This window comes from Suricata suricatta, chromosome 3, assembly GCF_006229205.1.
Source record: "Suricata suricatta isolate VVHF042 chromosome 3, meerkat_22Aug2017_6uvM2_HiC, whole genome shotgun sequence".
NCBI classification, from domain to species: domain Eukaryota; kingdom Metazoa; phylum Chordata; class Mammalia; order Carnivora; family Herpestidae; genus Suricata; species Suricata suricatta.
Genome location: NC_043702.1, coordinates 21914709 through 21928709, shown reverse-complemented (window position 1 = coordinate 21928709; position 14001 = coordinate 21914709). Strand labels below are relative to the sequence as shown.

General features: G+C 32.7%; 1 protein-coding gene across 1 annotated transcript in view; it reads left to right on the top strand.

Moving 5' to 3' along the window:
* The window catches only part of SPAG16 (sperm associated antigen 16), a 919440-nt gene that overhangs the window by 673127 nt on the left and 232312 nt on the right, over positions 1–14001 (top strand). Inside the window, exon 15 of the mRNA XM_029933901.1 lies at positions 4467–4593. Coding sequence (XP_029789761.1) covers positions 4467–4593 — 127 coding nt within the window. The remainder of the gene's footprint in view (positions 1–4466; positions 4594–14001) is intronic.

Below are 14001 nucleotides of genomic sequence, written 5' to 3'. Positions count from 1 at the left end.
GAATATTTTATTACTATATGACATTTCTTATCCTACCTGAAAATGGCCTCTTAACCCCAAATGATGTTAATGCCCAAGCTTGCAAAACTGTTTTTGAAAATTACGTGAAGCCAAAAAATATCTTTGTATTAAGGATTACTATTGGCTTATAAAAATAACTTTTAATTATTCATTAAATTAGAAATGGCCTCATTAGCACCCCCATTTTCTCCTTTCCTTTCTTTGTTTTGCATTATATAAATATGCTTGGAACCTCTGTGGAGAGAGATAGCACTTCAGTCTGTTTGTCTTCTTGTTGCTGTTGGTATCGAGTTTGCATGAAAGGTGCCTCTAGCAATTTTCTGGATCCACAACAGCACAAGGTTTATTTCTTCCATATTAGATTGTTACAAGTTTCTCGTTTCCACTTCATTTATTTATAACTAGTGCTATTTTTCATTTTCATCTTATTTTTTCTAACGTTATCATAAATTTCAGAAGTCTGAAGTGTTTCAGAAGTACGAATACTCATGGTCCATAACACATATGCTAAATGTTGTCCAGGATGTTTCCAGCAGACTAAATAAGGCTAGTCTGATTTTATGTTGCTATACTCTAACTTATACTTAACTTTATGTTTCTATGGCTTTTCTCACTATATGATCATTAAGGTGAAGATAGAAAAGCTTTAATAGGGGCAGTCAGGAGTTGTGACTATTCACTTTTACCTCAAGTATATGCTTTGTGCACTTTGCTAAATTCTGCTTGCTTTATTTAACTATTTGACCCTGTGACCACAAAAACATTTTTTTTTCTGAGTTCCAGTTCATTTAACATTTCTATATTGGGGAGAAAATCCTTTTAAATTACATACAGTCAACATTGATTGCTCTCTATTCCCCTTACATTGATTCATTCAATGATTTATTCAAGATCACATACCAAACAGGTTGCAGGATCTATGCTAGGTCCTGGGGATTCAGTGTCACAAAACCTGAATCTGAAGTTTCCTGAGAGCTTTCTCTACAACCACCTTTAGTAGCCTCTCTTCTTCAGTATGGTACTCATACCAGTTTCAATCAGAATTCTATTACAGAAAGTTTCACAAAATCCTTGAGTCTTTACTTTCCTTAAGATTGTCATATAATTCCACCTCTCTGTAAAAAAACATTTTCTATGAAAATTATCTTTCTTTGTTTAAGTTAAGTGCCCAATTATAGCTGTTTGTTTTACTTGACATAAGTTCTGGATAAAATGTCTACTTCCCCCCCGCCAGATTGTCAAGTAATCCCTTTCTCACACTTCTCCCTCAAAACACACTATGCAGTTTGGATTGGCAGTATTTTAGTATGTTCTTTGACATCATAGAAGGGGAGTGGCAGATGGGCCTCTGGTCTCCTGAGATAGGAGGATGGACATAAGGTGTTAAAGATGATTCCCAAGATTTGGCTTTGGATTCTCTGCATCTTTTACCTCTCCCTTTTATCTAAGTGATTCAGATCCATGAGGTTAGAACTAATATTTATCTTTGTTTTTAACGTTTATTTATTTATTTATTTTTGAGAGAGACAGAAAACACATGTGTGAGAAAGAGAGGGTGTGGAGGAGGGGCAGAGAGAGGGTCAGGGAGAGAGAATCCCAAGCAGGCTGTGTAACATCAGAGTGGAGCCCTATGCAGGGCTCAAACTCATGAACTGTGAGATCATGACCTGAGACGAAATCAAGAGTCTGACTAGGGCTCTTAAATATTAGTTAAGGGACATAACCTAGAACTAATATTTATCTTAATACTGCTGGGGAAGGACTTGGACTAAAATAAAACATCTAGATATACTCCAATGAAGCGTTTATTATCTGTTGACTTAACAAATACTTTTTTGAATTCTACTATGCTCCTAGTGTTGTGACAGGCACGGCATCTGCCTCACTGGCTAATGGAATCATAGCTAACTTGTTTGCTACCAAGAATCTCTCAGAATCTCTTGGTTATGAAATCTGGACACAATCTTATTTCTATCACCTAATAAGCCATTACATTTTCTTTTACCATAATGTATACTTTATCCTGACTTCTAAGTACCTTGGGAAATGTAGAAATTTGCCTAAATGCTATTATTCAAAATTGTTTAAAATAATATGTACTATTTATTAATAAATCATTTAGTATAGTACTTGATTCATTAAAGGGATTTAATAAGTATGGCTGATTTGAATATTATCAAACTGTTAAACACCAATCATTTGGCAGCAGTAACAGTTAAATGTAAAAATATTAAGATGATTGAAACACTCATTTTCATCCCCCAAAATGATGGAACTTTACTTTTAGTGTATTTCTTCACATGTTAATATTTAGTGATACAAACCACACTTTAAGATTTTCTTTAGTTTATAGAATCTAGACAATAAAAGTGCAGCTCTATAACCTGCCTTTACTGAGAAGTGTCTCTAAATTAAATTATGATTGAAATTTATCTATTCTGTTCTCACAGTTAAAAAAACGATTTAATTCTGTCATCTCTGAAAGATATTTGAAAGTCCTCATATTTGGAAAGAGTTCTTTCTAATTTCTAGTTTTAATATTCCCTCCTAATACTGGGAACTAATCTTTTCTGAAAATTAAATTCACTGATTCTTCACAATTCTTACAAAACATGTTTACATATTTGAAAACATTCCAAGTTCTCCATGTTCCTTTTAAGTCATAAAAAAGATTAAATATCCCATTCATTAGATTGGGGACAAGGTTGTATTGCTTGGATAGTGACAACAGTTATAGAATTTTAAAACTGATAGCATTTGTTACATTACTGGTATATTTAGGGAAAAACAAAGAGTCCGCTTGGACGGTCATACAAGATGTACATTTTTTTCCCTGTGAAGGATAAAAATCAAGAATAAATGAGAAAAAAATCATGTGAGCTAGTTCAGAATGGTAAGGATAATTATACAATAATCAAGTTATTGTCTTTGGCATTTTAGAATATTAAGGAAAAAAGTGAGAGACTGATTTTTGACTTGATATTAAAAATAGTTAGGCTAGAGCAGTGCCTAGGTACCTTAATAGGTTGAACTTCTGGCTCTTGATTTCAGCTCAGGTCATGATCCCAGGGTTGTGGGATCCAGCCCTGGGTGGGGCTCCACACTGAGCATGGATCCTGTTTACGATTTTCTCTCTCTCTTTCTTCTTCTACCCAACCCCCATTTGTGTGCTTGCTCGCTCTCGCTCTCTCTCTCTCTCTCTCTCTCTCAAAGAAAAAAAAATGAAGCTGGACCTGAAAGCGAAAGTATATATCAAATTGGAAATAGTATAAAGTATAATCACTTATAAGTATTATGTATGAGACTGATATAGCCAATAATCATTGGTTCTTTTCAATTGGTCCATGAATACTAAAATTAAGTGATGCTATAATGAGAATGAGTAAAGATTACAAACTGCTGGGCAGCAAAGACCCCTCTTACTCATCACTATATCCCAGTATCTGGCATGAAGTGTATGCTCAATAAACATCTCCTGAGAAAGGGTGTAGACAGACCTTGAGCTTCAAATTGAGGACCCTAGCTGGTACTTCTATGCCAGGAAAATACCCACCCTTGTTTCCATTATGCTTGAATACATTCACCCTTTCATTTGTTTTCCATTCCCTTTATCTAATCATCTTCTTCCTTATCTCATTTTATGTTACCAAAATAGCCCCAAATATTTATACTGATTTTGACTCACAGATCACAATCTGTGTTTCTTCCTGGCCATCAACTTCACCTGCCCCAGTGCTTCTACCACCTTGATAAAAACTCTTCTTTCCTTGTTTCTATTGGTGTTCTATCTCTGTTTTCATTTTTACCGTATCTGAAGTATAAATCACTAATGCTTACTAATTGTAAGCATATAGAGTGAAGTGTACTTTTAGTGCAATATTTTCATGTATATAGTAGTTTTTATGTTTGGATCACATATATATGACATACAGTTATTTTATTATATATTCTCATAAAATTAAAGTAATCAAAATGAATTCCTGACAAATTATCTTCCAAAGTTTACTATAAGAATTTATATATTTAAATTATTTTTATAACAATTTTATTATATTTAAGACAAAAATATATTGAACACGTTTTAGTTTAGAGTTATGTATCCCTGTGGATTTAGTAATATCCACAAATCTTGGGGCTGCTGGGTGGCTCAGTTGGTTAAGTGCCCTACTCTTAATTTTGGCTCAGGTCATGATCTCACTGTTTAGGAGTTCAAGCTCTGCATCAGGCTCTCTCTCTCTCTCACTTCTCTCTCCCACTCTGTCTCTCTTTCTCTCTCTCTCTCTAAATAAGTAAGTAAATAAATAAATAAACTTAAAAAAATAACACACTTCTTCCTTTTCAATTGAGTTACTACATATTCATGTATATACATATTTATATATACATATATATGCTATAAATGTGTACATATGTACATTAATCTCTTTCTTTTTAATACTTTAAAGGGTCATATGATAGCATCCTGTGATGCTTGTGGAGTAATAAAACTATGGGACTTTCGGAAGCTCTTACCAATTGTATCCATTGATGTGGGTCCAAGTCCTGGCAATGAGGTGAACTTTGATTCATCAGGTAGGATCGTTTTTTGTTTAACATTTGTGAACAAGCTAACAACTTTAGCATTTGTTCTGAAACTATTTTCTGTTTCCACTTGAATTTTATTATGTTTCCTATTATGTAAATTTTTGTTCTTAATATTTATGAGAATATATTTTATATGTATTTATTATATATCATAAAACATTATATTTATCATAAATGTAAAGGAAGAAATAATAGAGGAGGTAAGTGTGTACTAACATAAATAACACAAGTGGCTAACAGTGTCATGTAAAATTTGGAGTCAGATCCTTTAGACTCACCATCCAAGGTAAGTAAATTGGATTTTTCAAAGGCAAAATGGCTAAGCATAGAGAACAAAAGTTTAGCAAAACTGAATTTAAAGCATTTTAGTGGAATATTTCAGTCATATAATTACTAAATTACCCTATATTCTCTTAATTTTATAATTAATTTGAAATGTATATTTGTCTTAATGTTCCATTTATGTGCAACAATACATATTATAAATGATAATAATATTATTATTTGATTGTGTTCAGCATTTTTCTGCAGTAATATACACACTGTCATTGAGATAAAGTATTTTATACTTGCTGCTGATGAGTAGTGTAGCAATTGATGTTAACAATCACACAATATTTTCAGTTATCTATTTTAAAGATTAAAATTACAGTTTCACCTGTATCTTTAGTCATAGCTTATGCTAAATAATGTGTATCTATTATTAGATAATATAATTTTCTTCAGCTAGTATGATATATGTTTTAAGCTTTGTTAAATTTTGTGAGTTTTTACAATCTTTGGTATCTATTTGTAGTAGATCAAAGTTATAGAGATGGTAATTTTAGATGAAGAAATTAAGGTAAAATATATATGGGAAATAATAATGTTTTATTTTAAAATAATGCATGCTAATTCTGTAGTCCAGAAAGTATGTAGATACTAGAAACAATCCTAGAGCTATAAGATAATTGTGTGTTTTATAAGACTGATTTCATGATATTGCCATTACATACCTAAAATTTAGAATTCAGTAAATTTGTCATAACAAACTTTAGGTTGTATTCTCATTAAAGATTGGCATATAGACCATATTAATAATGGGTTTAAAAATGTTTTTAGTAATGTTCTTGACATTAAGCCATTTAGTTTAAAAATGAAAACATTGTTTAGAATAAAACATCCCGCCTATGAGAATTTTATTTCATAATGATGGCCTACTAAGATTTCAATTGACATTTTTCAATATACAGAATCTGCATTGACATCATAGGCCTAAAGGAACTTTAACTTAGTTTTAATAAACATTTTTACATCTTTAAACAACTTTTTATTGTCTTGAGCCAGAATCTCAGTATTCATGTCCTTGAATTTTGAATTCTGAAATTTCAAATCTTTTAGCTATATTTGCTAATAATAAAAGTTAAAGAATATTTTGAAATGCTGCACAACTAATAGGAGATATATACTTTATTGTCAATGTTAAATATGTTTTCACTTGCTTTCTTGTCCTTTTCATCAACTCAAATGTCTATTCTATGCATAGTCACGCAGACCTGATTTAAATGAATGTCAGAACCTATCTTACTTTCATACAACTCAGTATCATCTTAAAGTGCTTGGTACAACAAACCTAGTTTTTCTCTCCATGACCGCAATACTCTTGATTATAAACTGAAATTAAGAAAAGCATTAGAATCAAGGGCAGAACAATGAGAAAAAAAAAGACAAAAAAGTGTAAACTATGGACCCTGTTAATGAAAACACTTTATCAGCCTGAAGGAATGTAATTTCAACCTGACCTTCCTATCCCTTTAACCATTTCTTCAAGGAACATACTATAATTGATTTTAATTCTATATGTTTGAGAAACTAGCATTATAAGCCTTCTCACTGAATAATGGGAAATTTGTGCTTCTGTAGAAGAGAAGTCTTCAGTGATTCTTCTTTTAAAACGGTAGAAATATATCCAAAGTTAAAAGAAACAGAACAAACAAAGCTCCCAGTCTAATGAGGGATTGAACAGAGAGGTGAAAATCATAAAGTAAAATAGTAGAAATTATGTTCATATCAACAGAGGAACATACAATTAAGTCAAGAGCAAAACAAAATCAAAATATAGACAGGGACACATAGGTATCTTCTAATATGCATTTATTCAGGAAAAGATTATTTAAACAAAAAGTATAATAAACTTATATCATGAAAATATTTAAAACAAAATCTATGAGGACAAATCAAATCTAACTTAAGAAGCTCATAATATACATTAATTTGACACATTTTATTTTTAGAAGTTAGTAAATAAAAGCATTTTTTATATAATAATTTTCCACAAAAAAACGGGATATTGGCACTATTGAAAAAAAACGAACATAGAGCTCACATTAGTTGTGCCAAATCAAGTTTTTAGGTCAAAATTATGTGACAAATCGTGCAGTTATATATGTTTAGAACTCCACGAGTGTGAGACAGGCTCTTGCCTGCATCTCAGCTATGTCCTTGGACTTAAGGAAAAGATATTGAAAACATACATGTAATGTCATCATAATATCGTATAATAAATGTAGAAGTATTGATAACATTCTGAGATATTTGGTTGTTAGATATTCTAAATAATCATCCTGTAAACAAAAATTTCTAATTATATTTCTCATCTCTGGATCAGTTTAATCGAAGAACATCTTGAGATTATGAGCTGTTTCTATATACAATGACTTATTGTTATAAATAAAGATTTTCTTGTCCCTGCCAATCCAACACAGCATAGAAATAAGTGGGTTAGACGTCACTGAAAGGCTGAAACTGTTGTTCATAACGTTCTGTTTCAAAAGTTTATGTATATCAAAATTGTCTTATTATTTATTAACCTCATAAGTAAGTATTTACATTTTGGATTTATTAAAGTATATATGTATAATCAAATGGTTCTTTATCTGTTTTGAAATGGAGATTCCTCATCGTATATCATTTTAAAAATATATATCTTTGATAAAAATTTGAAAGTCAGTCATGTAGGAAAAGAATATAGACTATAATTCAGACCCTTAGTTCTTCACCACCTTTTAGGTGTTAAGCAAATTTAAATTCCTTGGGTATAGTGTCCTCATAGAAATAATGGAGGAAATAATTATCTTGCAGTGTTCTAATGTGTTTCAAAGGGATAACATATATTCTATAATGAGGAAATCCTAGTATAGTCACTTACCATGTTTCATCTTAGCTGGAAGGAGTCTTAGAAGTCATCCCATTCGCTTTAGGGGAGAAAAATGTATGAACATAGTTGTGTACAAGCAAGATGCCCAAGGCTGTGTGCTACTACAGGTGATTTCTAGTGAAGGTATAAACACCAATTGATAAATGTTAAGAGAAACAGGGGTCAACACCTCCTTTCCATGTAATATATAAAATAATAAATGTTTATGGGGCGCCTGGGTGGCTCAGTCCGTTAAGTGTCCAGCTTCAGCTCAGGTCAATCTCACAGTTCATGGGTTCAAGCCCCGCATAGGGCTCTGTGCTGATGACAAGCTCAGAGCCTGGAGCCTGCTTCAAATTCTGTGTCTCCCTCTCTCTCTGACCCTCCCCTGCTCGTGCTGTCTCACTCTATCTCTCAAAAATAAATAAAAACATTAAAAAAATTTTTAAATAAATGTTTAAGAAGTGAAGTTATATAAAATATTATGTATATTTTATTACATATGAAATTTTATATATATAATTATAAAGATTTAAAGATGCATGAATTATCATCTAGAATTTAGCTTCTCTGTTGCTGTAGGAAATTAGCTTCTCACACATTTAAAAGAGGAGTTGTATGTGGTATAGTATTATTTCCTTAATGTTTTATTTGCAAATACATTGCTTGTGACATACACAGATTATCTGTGTATATATATATCTATGTATTATATGTGTATTAGTATTTGTAAAGAGATAAGTGTTCCTTTCCCATTAAACTGAGAGCATCCTGGTAATATGATGCTACATATTTTTGTGAATATTCCTATCCAACTAATCTCTCTCACTTGGCATATTCAAATGCCATATATTTTACCATTCAAAAATTTATTACTATTTCAGAAAATGTTAAATGCATTTGTGTAGTGAAAGTAATAAAAATGAACTGTAAGAGTATATACATAAACTTGTCCACATCTCTCATTTCATCATGTTTTTATGTAGTTTAGCAATATTTTCCCCTCCTTTGTAAAAGATAATTCCAGTATATTTGCAAAAGAGTCACATCCCTAGAAAATGCAGGAGCTGAAGTTTAAGCCAGCTGGGGACTTTCCAGTAGGAAGCTTATCAGGATCAGATCATCAAAATGGGCAAGGTTTCTTACCATTTGGAGGCAATCCTAAATATTCTCCATAAGAAGAACCACAAATAAATGCTAAAGTAGAAAAAATGACCCCATTAGAAAACATAAAAGGCATGAGATCCGTCTGAAATTTTTCAAACATAATAAAATAACCCCCAAAGCTTTGCTTAACATTGGATTTATCAATTTCTTTTAATAAAAGCTACAGTTCATTGTTTTATGTTTAAAAGACAGATCATGGTCAATTTCTTCTTATGGAAGCAGTGTAGCCTAATGGAGAAAGCACTCACTTAGAGGTTAGCAGCCCTGGTTTTGAATTTTCTCTCCTTACTAGCCAAATGGTCTTGGTCAAATTTCTAAATATTTCTTACCCTTGGTTTCCTTTTATGTGAAAGATTAAAAACCGATTGAATGAACTGAGGGTTGGGGCGGAAGGGGGAGGGGGGAAGAGAGGTGGTGGTGACGGTGGAGGGCACTTGAGGGGAAGAGCACTGGGTGTTGTATGGAAAACAATTTGACAATAAAATATTTAAAAAAAAAAACCAATTGGGACTTTGACTTCCAGCCAAGATAGAATAAGGACTGCATTTACCCTACCACCTGAAACAACTAACAAAAAACAAATAAACTCTATGAAGCAGTGGTGTTCAGGCATGAAATACTGGGCAAGGAAAGACAATAAAACCTGAGAGAGGGGGAAAGTAGAAGAGATGAGCCCTGTGCCTGCCCCAGAATACTCAGGGACCAATGGAAACCAAAGAGAAACCTGCCAGTCTTTCAGAGTTGAGGACAAAGAGTGGGCAGTCCAGGGAAACAAAGCCAGTTAAACAGAGGTGTCTGGAGATTTGCACAAGAGCCCCTCCTGTCTTTAGCTAAATAAGGATCCATACCTGACAGACTAAGGGCCGGTGAAAATCTCTCTGAACACTTAGCAGAAAAAATACTGAGACCACCAAGCCTAGGAATAGTTTGTATTTCCACCAGCCAGATTGGAAAAACCTTGCAATTCAGAAGAACAGTAGGTAGAGCAGAGATTGGCAAACTACTGCTCATGGGCCAGCTTGACCTGTATTTATATATAGTTTTAATGGAACACAGCCACAGCCATTTATTTGCATATTGTCTAAGGCTGATTTCACACTATAAGAGCAGAGTTGAGTATTTGCAACAGAGACCATATGGCCTAGGAAGCTTAAAATATTTAATGTATGGCCCTTTTCAGAGAAAACTGCCTTAGAGTGCTTAGAAGGGTGTCACCTCAGCTGTGAGGCAACATCAGCCTGCACCTCCAGAACACGTTCGCTCACCAGTGTTTTTGAACCACCTGAGTTGACTCAGGTAAAGACCTGTTTAATCGTTTTAAAATTCAATGAAATTGTTGTAGTTGTCACTTTTCCAGGTGAAGAAGCTGGGACATAAAGAAGTTAAGAACAAGCTCAGTGACACCTAGCTGATCAAATATAGAGTCCAAATTCAAATCTGGCAGGTCTAATTCCAGAAACTAAAATTTAAACTTTATATTATTCTGCCTCTCTTTTTACTAATAATATTCGGTTTCCTACTGATATATGACCTTGTTAGAGAAATTATTCATTTGCTGTGAATATCAGAATAATTCCACTAATGACCACTTGGCCAGTGTTTGGCACAAAGCTGACTAAGACAGAATCCTGTCACCAGTTGTCAATTTGTGGTCTTTGAAAGAAACAGCAACAACAATAGCAAAGAGAATTTCCCCAGAAGAATAACCTAGTAATAATAATAACCTAATAATCTGCTATGTTTCTGATGTGTCTTATGCACAACAGAGTATTTTAAGTGCCAATATCTTCCCAATGAGAATTAGAACCTCAACCCCACACTTCAATATTAAACTATTTTCAGAGTAATCAGGTAGGGCTGGTTATGTGAGTCCCTGCAGGGCCTCTGTTTCTGCCATTTATTTAAATCCTGGCCTGATTAAAATCTCAAATAAGAATTGAAGAAACCAAGCTAACTTACTTTATCTCTAAGGCATAAGGCAGTTAACCTAAGTTGCTCCTCCTAAGAGCAAGCCCATTCTGCCACATCAGTTTCCCGCAGAAGGAAAGCCACAAGAAGAGAGGATAAATTATGAGAGAAGAGGTGACCAGGTGACTCTACTCAATTATTTATAATCCCATTATTTCCTCCCCTGTTTGTGTGGCTCTATTGTGTACACAAATCTATTTTATGCATAAATAGAATATGGGCCTCTCTGATACTGGGAAAAGAAACTGGAAGAATTGAAGGAAATCAGATTATGTATCTCCCTTGGAGACCCAAGTGTATGATTAATGCCCCAAGTGAAGTATACTATGCTATAGGAACTGAGCAAGGTGTTTTCTCTCTTAATTATCACAACACTATGACTTTGGTTCCATTTCTCCCATTTTAAAGGTTTTGAGAATTTTAATTACACATACATATTAATACCTATACATGTTTGTACAGTTGTATGAGAACCTGAATTTCATTTTATTTAATTTTTAGCTCTAGGAGATTGTAAATAAAAATTTTAGAGATTCATAGAGACTGGCTACATTTCATCTGTAGAAAAAAACACTTTTTTTCCTCTTTTGTTTTTTTCATGCTATGTCCTATGTTAGAAGCAATTTTATCTACCCTAGAGCAAGTATGGAAAATAACATGCTGATAATAGTGGAAATACCTTGAAAACTTTAATTAAAGGCATCTTGACCAAAGATATATTTATTCAGGGAGAACATTTGTAGTTGTACAAAGTGTTATAGTCATGAACTGTTCTGATTTGTCTACCATCCACTCTGATCTGTTTATGGCAATGCAATAGCGGTTACTAAGTACTTAGATTATCAAAATAGATCATAAATTCTGAGATAAAATTAGCATTTGAATTATATAACATATGACACATTAATATAAATAAAAGTTAAGTTAGTGGCTTTTTCAAAGTATAGTATAATTTATACATGTTACAAAGTTTTGTTCTTTCCGATATTATGTTTGGAAGGTTGTTTTCTTAATCTGAGGACAGCATCATTGAACAAATTATGAAGCCTCTCTTTTGGAATGATGCTCATAGTTTTCAAAATAATGCTTTCGTATCACCAATGCTCACAGATATTTGAATTATGATTGATTCTTAGAAACATCTGGAAATTATTGCCATCTTATGAGTCAGAAAAGACCATTTGAGTCAAGCCCAAGATGAGGCTCTTAAAAATTATATTCATCTATGATTTGTAACATGAAATTGATCAAGACACTTAATCTGTGTTGACCTCAACTTTATTATCTCTAAAATGAAAAGTTTGGATAGGTGACTTAATCAACTAGGTTTATAGCCTGAGTCTCACATTGTATCTCCCTGTGTTCATTAGGACATGGTGTTCTGAGATAAAAATAACATTCTAAAATAAAACTTGAATGCTTTTTATGTTACTTACAACTTGAAAATAAAATGTAAGTGAAATATTCCACTCTCCCTTGATCCAAAAGGGAAATACAGTGTATTATAAACATCAAGCTTATTTAAAATAAGTCAGGCGGAGAAGGACAGATACCATACCTTTTCACTCATAGGTCTAACAGGAGAAACCTAACAGAGGACGATGGGGAGGGGAAGGGAAATAAAAAGTTAGGGAAGGGGAAAAAGGCAAATCATGAGAGACTCTTGAATACTGAAAACAAACTGAGGGCTGAAAGGGGAATGGGAAAGGGGAGGGGGGTGATGGTCGTGAAGGACGGCACTTGTGGGGAAGAGCACTGGGTGTTATATGGAAACCAGCTTGACAATAAACTATATGAAAGAAAAAAAAATTGGGCCTCAAATGATAGCAGTATTGTTCAGCAATACAAGACTTTTATTCTTGCACATCCAGCAACACATTCAGTCTCTGGATGAATTTTGGCCAAAAAAAAAAAAAATGCGTAAGTCCCAACATTTTACTAAATTGATGACTTGATCAAATTCTTCTAATAGGACTATATAAGACAGTATGCAGCTAGCTCATTCTGGTTAAATCAGACCATGACATTACTTATGAATCTTACAAATTACAGCATTATACAGGTATAATCAGCAATTGCAATTACCTGGATGATACAAATAAGTCACATATGTGTTGTTAATTTCTTAATGTTGTGCAATATTTTTTAAACAAATATATTTATAATTATTGCCTAGCTCTCTGGTGTAGTTGTACTGGATAGAAGTGTAAAAGTAACATTATCAGCATGTTAAAAAGGCATTTGGAAATGATTACTTATATAAATAAGATGTCCTTCGAAGTTACAAAGCTTACATACATAATTATATACAATTATATACAAACAATTAAATCTGGCAAATGTCCAAATGATGGCAAATTCTAAATTAGTGTCCATATTTAATTAATATTTGTTTTGTAGTATTAATGTGAGAAACTTTTTTTCAAATGTATTTACAGTAGTTATATACATATTACAATTAATGTGCTAATGCCAAATTATTTGCAACACATTTAAGGTATCAAAAAGATATGTATCTGTGTAACAAGTATGAAAAATTAGTTGCATGAATAACTATATCTTAATATCATCTAGGCAGTATATATCCCAATGCATATAATTACTTATGCCTATATGTTTGCAGATGTAATAAAAATTACATGTACATGCTAGCATAGATCATTTTAAAATATGACTCATGACATTTTTACACATATATTAGTCAAGAAAAATGTATTTGTATAAGGAAATGAAGCATATTCAGACCTTTGAGAAGTACAAAATTATAGTATTATGAGGAAAGTGTTAAATTAATAGCATATACTAGTTATCAGATTTGAAATTAAACAATTAATTTCCTGTTAGACCTATGAGTGCGAACATAGCTTCAAGAAAAACAAGTAGTTAATAGTGCTTAAGAAAAATTGATTCAGTATCTAATGGATAATTGATACCTGTCACAACACAGCATTTTATATACTGTTAAGTGAAACTGCAATACAATCTAAGTTTATTTTGGGAGTGTTTGCTGTATAATTGGATTTAATGAAATGTTTAGAGGTGCAGTAGGCATGACTTTGAGTAGATAATGAAAGAAAATGCAAAAT